The 9,600-nt window shown below is 36.0% G+C and overlaps 1 protein-coding gene across 2 annotated transcripts in view; it reads left to right on the plus strand.

The window, feature by feature from the left end:
- Positions 1 to 9,600, plus strand: part of ATP10B (ATPase phospholipid transporting 10B (putative)) — a 626,763-nt gene that overhangs the window by 605,159 nt on the left and 12,004 nt on the right. For both annotated transcript variants that reach the window (XM_053718588.1, XM_053718587.1), the window contains one exon: positions 1,001 to 1,201. In XM_053718588.1, the coding sequence (XP_053574563.1) occupies positions 1,001 to 1,201 (201 nt within the window). The remainder of the gene's footprint in view (positions 1 to 1,000; positions 1,202 to 9,600) is intronic.

A 9,600-nucleotide genomic window follows, 5' to 3' on the forward strand; every position in this document is an offset into this window, starting at 1 on the left:
ATTGCAATTTTAATATAAAGTAAGGGGTACGTTAGGTTTAGGGGTTACTAGTTTAAATTAGTTTATTGCAATGTAGGGGGCTTTCAGTTTGGAGGTTAATAGTTTAATTTAGTATATTTAGTTGTGGTGGGCTTTCAGTTTAGGGGTTAATAGGTTTATTATAGTGGTGGTGGTGGCGGGGAGCGGCGGATTAGGGGTTAATAACTTTAGTATAGTGGGGGCGATGTGGGCAGGTGGCAGATTAGGGGTTAATAATAATTAAATTCTGTTTGCGATGAGGGAGCGTGGCGGTTTAGGGGTTAATAACTTTATTTTAGTGGTGACAATGTCTGGGAGCAGCGGAATAGGGGTTAATACATTTTATTAGTGGTGGCGATGTTTGGAGCGGCAGATTGGGGTTAATAAATTTATTATAGTGTTTGTGATGCGGGAGGGCCTCGGTTTAGGGGTTAATAGGTACTTTGTGGGTGTTAGTGTAATTTGTAACTCTTTAGGTATGAGTTTTATGTAACGGTTTCGTATTGTAAAACTCATAACTACTGCTCTCAGATTGTGAAACGGATCTTGTCGGTATAGGCTGGAACGCAAGCTTTTTAGCCTCACTGCAAAACTCGTAATGGCAGCGCTATGGAAGTCCCATGAAAAAACATAATTTTTACAAGTGCGGGACTGACGTTGCATTACAGGCTAAAAGGCTTGCGGTACAGCTATACCAACAAGACTTGTAATGGCTGTGGTGCTGTTTTAATGCTGAAATTACCATTTTTCAGCATTAAAACCCGAATGCTTGTAATCTAGGTGATAGTGACTGGAAAAGTATAATTTAACAGTTTATGTTGAATTTAATTTTTAAGTTTAATGTCCAATAGATGTTCTGTACTTAATGCTGATCACTGTTAAGAATAGGGCCATTTTAAATATGTTATGTTATTTATGGAATTTTCCTGTGTTGGTAATCAATTACAAAATGGTTTACACATAAGTTTTGTTTTCTTACCAGGCCTATGTCAACTTGCTCTTCTGGTATCAGTTTTTCTGTGGCTTCTCTGGGACCACCATGATAGACTACTGGCAGATGATCTTCTTCAACCTCTTCTTCACCTCTGTGCCTCCCCTTATTTTCGGAATTTTTGACCGCGATATTTCTGCTGAGACCCTAATGAGTTTGCCGGAGCTCTACAAAAGTAGTCAGAATTCTGAGGTGAATGTTAAGTTTTCAAATGCACATGTATTTCCACAGCATATGTCTGTCATAAAAAACAGTTATATTTTCCTTTGATGGTGACTATAGCAAATAGTTGATACATTTTACCCCAAAATGTTTTTTTTTTTTTTTTTTAATATTTATTTTCTCATTGTCCAGAACATTTTAACGAAAACACCATTTAAAAACTGTCACTATAAGTTTATAATGTAGTAGTTCCAAGAACACCATAAGTACAAAAACAACTCTATCAGTACATTCCTGAGCTTATTAGTTTCATAAATTTATATTTGGTTAAAGCCATATAGGCATTACAAGTATTGAGTTGTAGAGTTAGCAGTGTATTTATTTACTATATGGAATTGTAGAGTTAGTGTTGTATTTATTTACTATATGGAATCGTAGAGTTAGTGGTGTATTTATTTACTATGTTGAATTGTAGAGTTAGTGTTGTATTTATTTACTATATGGAATCGTAGAGTTAGTGGTGTATTTATTTACTATGTTGAATTGTAGAGTTAGTGTTGTATTTATTTACTATATTGAATTGTAGAGTTAGTGGTATATTTATTTACTATATGGAATTGTATAGTTAGTGGTATATTTATTTACTATATGGAATTGTAGGTAGAGTTAGTGGTGTATTTATTTACTATATGGAATCGTAGAGTTAGTGGTGTATTTATTTACTATGTTGAATTGTAGAGTTAGTGTTGTATTTATTTACTATATTGAATTGTAGAGTTAGTGGTGTATTTATTTACTATATTGAATTGTAGAGTTAGTGGTATATTTACTATATTGAATTGTAGAGTTAGTGGCGTATTTATTTACTATATGGAATTGTAGAGTTAGTGGTATATTTATTTACTATATGGAATTGTAGAGTTAGTGGTGTATTTATTTACTATATGGAATCGTAGAGTTAGTGGTGTATTTATTTACTATGTTGAATTGTAGAGTTAGTGTTGTATTTATTTATTATATTGAATTGTAGAGTTAGTGATGTATCTATTTACTATATTGAATTGTAGAGTTAGAGGTGTATTTATTTACTATATTGAATTGTAGAGTTAGTGGTATATTTATTTACTATATTGAATTGTAGAGTTAGAGGTGTATTTATTTACTATATTGAATTGTAGAGTTAGTGCTATATTTATTTACTATATTGAATTGTAGAGTTAGTGTTGTATCTATTTACTATATTGAATTGTAGAGTTAGTGTTGTATCTATTTACTATGTTGAATTGTAGAGTTAGAGGTGTATTTAGTATATTGAATTGTAGAGTTAGTGGTGTATTTATTTACTATATTGAATTGGAGTTAGTGGTGTATTGAGGCCCGGACTGAACGTCGGGCATACCGGTCAAGTGCCCGGAAAGCAGCACAGTATTTCAGCCCTGCCCACTGCAACTGCATTTTTAAAAATGATTTGTTTAACAATTTTTTTTTTTTAAATAATTCATTGTAATGATTATGATTGTTATATAATCATAAATACAATCATTACATGAATAATTCACAAAAACATTTATGTATGTTTATGCTCTTTGACATCCTAATTGACTTGTCCTCAGACAGTGTCCTGTCAGTATTATGGGGGGGAGGTATATGGCCCCTAAAATACTGCCCGGCGGCTTCCGCACAATAAGTGCTGACTGTGAGTGACTGAGCCCAGCTCTCTCTCGGAGCGGTGCTGCGGTGAGAACATGCATGCGGCCGCAATATAGTGTGGCCAGTCAATTCGCTGGAGTCTGGACTGATAGAACACCGGTGTTCTGTAATATTCTACTACTGCGTTACATTTCCCTACCTACGACCACGCCCACAAAAAACCTGTAAAGGAAGTTGTGCACGCATACGCTCACTGTCTACAATAGACTTGTAAATATACTACAGAGCACGCATGCACTCATTGCCGCAGTCAGCAAATATTACAGAACTGGTACATCCATAATTTTGGCACTAGCTGGGGCAATTTAAATGACCGTGGCAAAAAAAGGCTTCATATTAATGAAAAATTTCCATTCATTTAATCAAATAAATCCATATTTTGCCACTATTATTTAGATGTCATCAGCTAGTGCCAAAATTATTCATATTAAAATTTATTGTACGGTTTTGTTTGATTAATTTTGGCACTAGCTGGTAACATCAAAATAACAGTGGCAAAATACGGATTTTTTTGATTAAATGATTGGATGTTTTTCATTAGTATGAATATGAAGCCTTTTTTGCCACTATTATTTAAATTGACCCATCTATTTGCTGACTGCGGCAATGAGTGCATGTGTGCTCTGTAGTATATTTACAAGTTTATTGTAGGCAGGTTCTGTAATATTTTCCTACTGCGGCAGTGAGTGCATGCGTGCACAACTGTGTTTGCAAGTTTTTTGTAGGCGTGGCCGTAGGTAGGGAAACGTAATGCAGTAGAAGAATATTACAGAACATCGGCCGGCTGGCTGGTCACTGTGTAGCTCTTTTTTTCTCAAAGTGTGAAAGGGAGACAGCGACTCACTCACACTGAGTCACTGATGATGCTGCATGCTGGTCCGGCCCGTGTCCAGGTGACATCACAGTCTGTCACATCTCATGCGCTGGCGCCACACAAACTTGTTTGGGACTGGGCGAGAAGCCGGGAAAACAATCAAGGCTCAGGGGGCTGCAGCAGCACTGCCATCGAGTCGTCCTCTCTAGACACTCAGTAACTTAACAAAGTGAAGAACAAGAAGAACCATTGAAATCTACTACTCAGTCTACAGCAGTAGGAATGTTTTGTTTAAAAAATGATTGCAATGTTGGCTGCCTTGGTCAGTATGTAATCCCTAATGGGCATTGGGTCTAATCTATCACCAGAATATAAGTATGTGAGTGAGTGACTCATAATAAGTCATTCAAAAGTAGATTGTAATTGTTATCATTATTATAATTAATTTCTATAGAGGGAAAAACTGGGTAGGCTGTATATATGTGTATTGAATTGTAGAGTTAGTGGTGTATTTATTTACTATATTGAATTGTAGAGTTAGTGGTATATTTATTTACTATTTTATTTATAATTACATTTTTATTGAGGTTTGTAAAACATACAGAAACAATAAGGCATTAACATTCTAGGGACCGGTTCTTATTAGAACAGTATAAGAAGTTGTAACTCCATGGGCATAAAAATTAACAGCAAAGGTGATAGCCTTTACGTTGTAGTAACGAGTCACATATAGTGGAATGCAAGGTAGATCCAATTTAGGGTGTCAAGTTAAGAATAGGGCATGACGACTTTTTAAGGTCCCATCTCAAAACCTGAACATGCAATCCTCTGACTTAGCTAGAGTATATAAGCGTGAGATAACCATTTTAAGTACCTAACAACACAACATAGCGCAACATAAATATATTAAATATTTCCCAAGTGAAAGGAGCTAAAGTGTTCAGTTCAATTATGGAGATGGCGGGAATGTAATGGACTTCATTAATATGGGTGATCATATGGTACATCAGTCAGAGATAAAGAGGGAGTTCCCTGTATCATGCACACAAGGCAGACCAATCTACTACCCTATACCGCAGGATAAGGGTTATGAGCCGGGTTCTACGCCTACAGCCAGTATGGTCCCCCATTGAGAGAGCTTAAGTATTAGGGCACTACAGTTAGTCTTCAAAACAGGTGCGTAGTCAGTTCTTAGGTTTTGCGTGGTGCTTTCAATGTGTAGCAATAATCCGGTTTCTCTATGGAATTCTCCCATACCCGGGAGGTCTGAACATGAGACATATACAGTAGGAGTTTTGTCTGATGGTGCAGTAGACAAAGGCTGAAACCTAGAACCAGTCTGAACTTGGTGTCTCCCAGTGATCGGCCGCATCGCTAGGAAGCAGAAGATCAGTTTCTCTGAGTCCACCATGTGATTGGGGTGAACCCCCGTCATCGAGGAGTGTCCTGTATATGGCTCCGCCATGTCTGGGGCTACGCCACTGCCATGTTGTCCATCTAGCACAACTTGCTCCTCAGAATCAGCAGCAGAGGGCCGGATCTGTCCCTTTCTTCCGTGTGAGCTAGAGAAGGTATAAGTTAGGATATCGGTTGCTTTTCCTTCCGGTATGTCACTATGCTCACCCTTCAGTGTTCTTGCAAGGGAATCAAACGTTAACGGTGAGAGGCTGTAGCCGTCAAACTTTGTCAATCTGATTTAAAGCCTCAGAGTAACATAGTGCATCCATTTACAGTATTGCCGGTTTCTGACGACACTATACAGGTAACGTGCAACTTTTGCAGAGGATGAAGCTTTATAGAAGAAATATTCGGTAGTTTGATTGGATATTTATCAGAGCTCTCTTGTTGTGCGTCTTAGCGTGACTGCGGCTCGGACACGCCCCCTTTATTTACTATTTTAAATTGAAGAGTTAGTGGTTTATTAACTTAGTATATAGAATTGTAGAGTTAGCAGTGTATTTATTTACTATATTGAATTGTAGAGTTAGTGGTGTATTTATTTACTATATTGAATTGTAGAGTTAGCAGTGTATTTATTTAGTATATTGAATTGTAGAGTTAGCGATAAATTTACTATATTGAATTGTAAAGTAAGCGGGATATTTATTTACTATATTGAATTGTAGAGTTAGCTGTGTATTTATTTACTATATTGAATTGTAAAGTTAGCGGTGTATTTATTTACTATATTGAATTGTAGAGTTAGTGGTGTATTTATTTAGTATATTGAATTGTAGAGTTAATGGTGTATTTATTTACTATATTGAATTGTAGAGTTAGCGGTGTATTTATTTACTATACCAGATTACCTATGATTACAGGAAGATAATTTTCAGCATCACATGATTTTTTGGGATACAAAATAAGTGATACAAAGTCAAGAAATATTCTTCTGAAATCGCTAAGATTCAGCAATCTGGAGTTTCACAATTTCTCCAGTTCTTATGTAATTTTCAGTAACTATGTATTGAATAACCTAGAACCTGAGCAGATCAGTTCATTGAGTAGTCTTCTTGATGTCTTATTGAGTCTGAGGGGATTGTTACCATTTCATATAGCAGGTAAAGTTTTTAATCAGTGCTTGAATATGAATTAATTAGCTTGGCCCTTTATATCATTATTTGCAGTTCTGTATACATATTTCTTTTTGATCACAATTGTATTAATTTTCTTTAGCTTGATTGAGGGGGTAGAAGCATATACACTTGGCCAACACATTTCCCTTCCCTACAAAGGTCAGTTTAAGATAGTTCCCAAAATAAATGGGCAATAAATGTAACCCTTCACCTATAAATAAAAGTAGTAGCTTTATTCATGTCTATGTTGATGGAAAGTAACTGCTATTGTCAGAACATTCTGTACCTGTAGTGATACTTTGTAGCTAATTTTTGGCTTATGGGCATTAGGATCACATATTCCTACATGTTTTTATTGTCATGGCTCATCCAGACTACTCAAAATTGTGATCCCGGTATCTCCTGATTTTTGGTTTTGAGATGTTATCTCCAAATTAAAGAGACGTAAAACCCATTTTTTCTTTTCTTTCATGATTCAGATAGAACATGTCGTTTTAACAAATTTCAAATTGACTTCTATAATTTTTGTTCTCTTGGTATCGTTTGTTGAATAGGTTACCTAGGTATGCTCAGAAGCTGCTGATTGGTGGCTGAACATGTATGCCTCATGTTATTGGCTCACCCAATGCATTAACTATCTCCCTTTAATGCATTGCTGATTATTTAACAAAGGAAACCAAGAGAATAATGCAAATTAGATAACAGAAGTAAATTGATAGCAAGAGAACAAAGAAAATTGATAATAGGAGTACTGTAAATTAAAAAGTTGCTTAAAATTGCATCCTCTATCTGAATCATGAAAGAAACATTTTGGGTTTCATGTCCCTTTAAGTAACTGAATAATAATTTAAATGATCTAATGTAATAATATATGTTAATACATGTGTATAAAAAAATAAAACATGTTCATACAATAAGTAGGTTAGATATATATTAGGGTAATTCAAATTTAGACATGAAAGTGTTTTGAATGTGCTGTACATCGTGCCAGGCTTAAAGGCAGAGTATACAGTAAAATAGTTTTTTCCTTAATGTATTTCCAATTACTTGTTATACCATTGGTAACAAATTAAAGGGGAGAAATGTTTTGGGTACACTGACATGAAACCTTTCTTTATGCAGATGCAGCATGCAATATTAAATAACTTTCCAATTTATTTCTATTATTTAATTTGTTTTTTTTTCTATTTGTATCCTTTGTTGAAAAGTATACCAAGGTAGGCTCAAATGCTGCTGATTGGTGGCTGCACATATATGCCTCTTGTCATTAGCTTTTAGCTATCTCCCAGTAGTGCATTTATGCTAGTTCAACAAAGGATACAAAGAGAATGAAGTAAATGAAATAATAGAAGTAAATTGGAAGGTTGTTTAAAATTGTAAGTGCTATTAGAATCATGAATGAAAATGTTTGTGTATTATATCCCTTTAAGTTGCACAATATTCTCAGGGTGTGCTTGGTTAACAGGGTAGCCCTTGAAAAGAAATGTTCTAATTTACATATCTGGGGGTCGATCCGATATAAATCATCGCCCGCAAAAGCCGGCGACGCCAATATTTGCGCGGATTTGGTATCACATATACGGCGTAACCTAGAAGTTACGCCCGTATATTTCTGCCGTCGCCCACAGTTTTTTGGGCCATAGGCAGGTATACCAAACCCGCACAGTTTGGTATCCAATATGCAGCGTAAGGACTTACGTGGCGAAAATGGAGAAAACTTACTCCATTTTCACCTCGCCACAAAAAGCAGCCATAAGAAGCCTTACGCTGACTATTGGAGCCCCGTAACTCCCTAAACTAACTAGAAAATAAACCTAACACCTAACGCATGCGCAATGTCTATCTCCCTGTCAACCGCGATCTGCTAAAATAAACCTAACACCTAACGCATGCGCAATGTCTATCTCCCTGTCAACTGCGATCCCCCCCCCCGAAATCCCTAATAAAGTTATTACCCCCTAAACCGCCGCTCCCGGACCCCGCCGCCATCTACATAAACTAACCCCCTACTGTGAGCCTCTAAAACCGCCGCCATCTACCTTATCTATCCCCTAATCTGACCCCTTACACCGCCGCCACCTATATAAAAATTATTAACCCCTATTGTAAGCCCCTTACACCGCCACCATCTCTATTAAAATGATTAACCCCTAATTTAATCTACCTACCCCGCCGCCAGCTATATTATCTATATTAACCCTAAGTATATTATAGTTAATATAGGTATTACATTATATATATTAACTATATTAACCCTAATTATATTAGGGTTAATATAGTTAATATAGTTACTATAGTATTTATATTAACTATATTAACTCTATCTAACCCTAACTAAATTTATATTAAATTAATCTAATTCATTTATAAACTAAAATATTCCTATTTAAATCTAAATACTTACCTATAAAACAAACCCTAAGATAGCTACAATATAATGAATAATTACATTGTAGCTATGTTAGGGTTAATATTTATTTTACAGGTAAATTGTTAATTATTTTAACTAGGTATAATAGATATTAAATAGTTATTAACTATTTAATATCTACCTAGTTAAAATAATTACCCAATTACCTGTAAAATAAATCCTAACCTAAGTTACAAATACACCTACACTATCAATAAATTTAATAAACTACAAACATCTATCTAAAAATACAATTAAATTAACTAAACTAAATTAAAAAACAAACAAACACTAAATTACAAAAAATAAAAAAAAGATTACAAGATATTTAAGCTAATTACACCTATTCTAAGCCCCCTAATAAAATAATAAACCCCCAAAATAAAAAAAATTCCCTGCCCTATTCTAAATTCAACAAATTTCAAAGCTCTTTACCTTACCAGCCCTTAAAAGGGCCTTTTGTGGGGCATGCCCCAAAGAATTCAGCTCTTTTGCATACAACAAATACAATACCCCCCCCCCATTACAACCCACCACCCACATACCCCTATTCTAAACCCACCCAAACCCCCCTTAAAAAAGCCTAACACTACCCCCCTGAAGATCTCCCTACCTTGTCTTCACCACACCGGGCCGAACTCCTGATCCGATCCGGGCGATGTCTTCCTCCAAGCGGCAAAGAAGAATTCTTCCTCCGGCGACGTCTTCCTCCAAGCGGCAGCAAAGTCTTCATTCTTCCGGCGGCATCTTCAATCTTCTTTCTTCGCTCCGCCGCCGCGGAGCATCCATCCCGGCCGACTGCTGAACTTGGAATGAGGTACCTTTAAATGACGTCATCCAAGATGGCGTCCGCCGAATTCCGATTGGCTGATAGGATTCTATCAGCCAATCGGAATTAAGTTAAAAAAATCTGATTGAC

This window comes from Bombina bombina, chromosome 6 (assembly GCF_027579735.1).
Source record: "Bombina bombina isolate aBomBom1 chromosome 6, aBomBom1.pri, whole genome shotgun sequence".
Classification (NCBI taxonomy): Eukaryota; Metazoa; Chordata; class Amphibia; order Anura; family Bombinatoridae; genus Bombina; species Bombina bombina.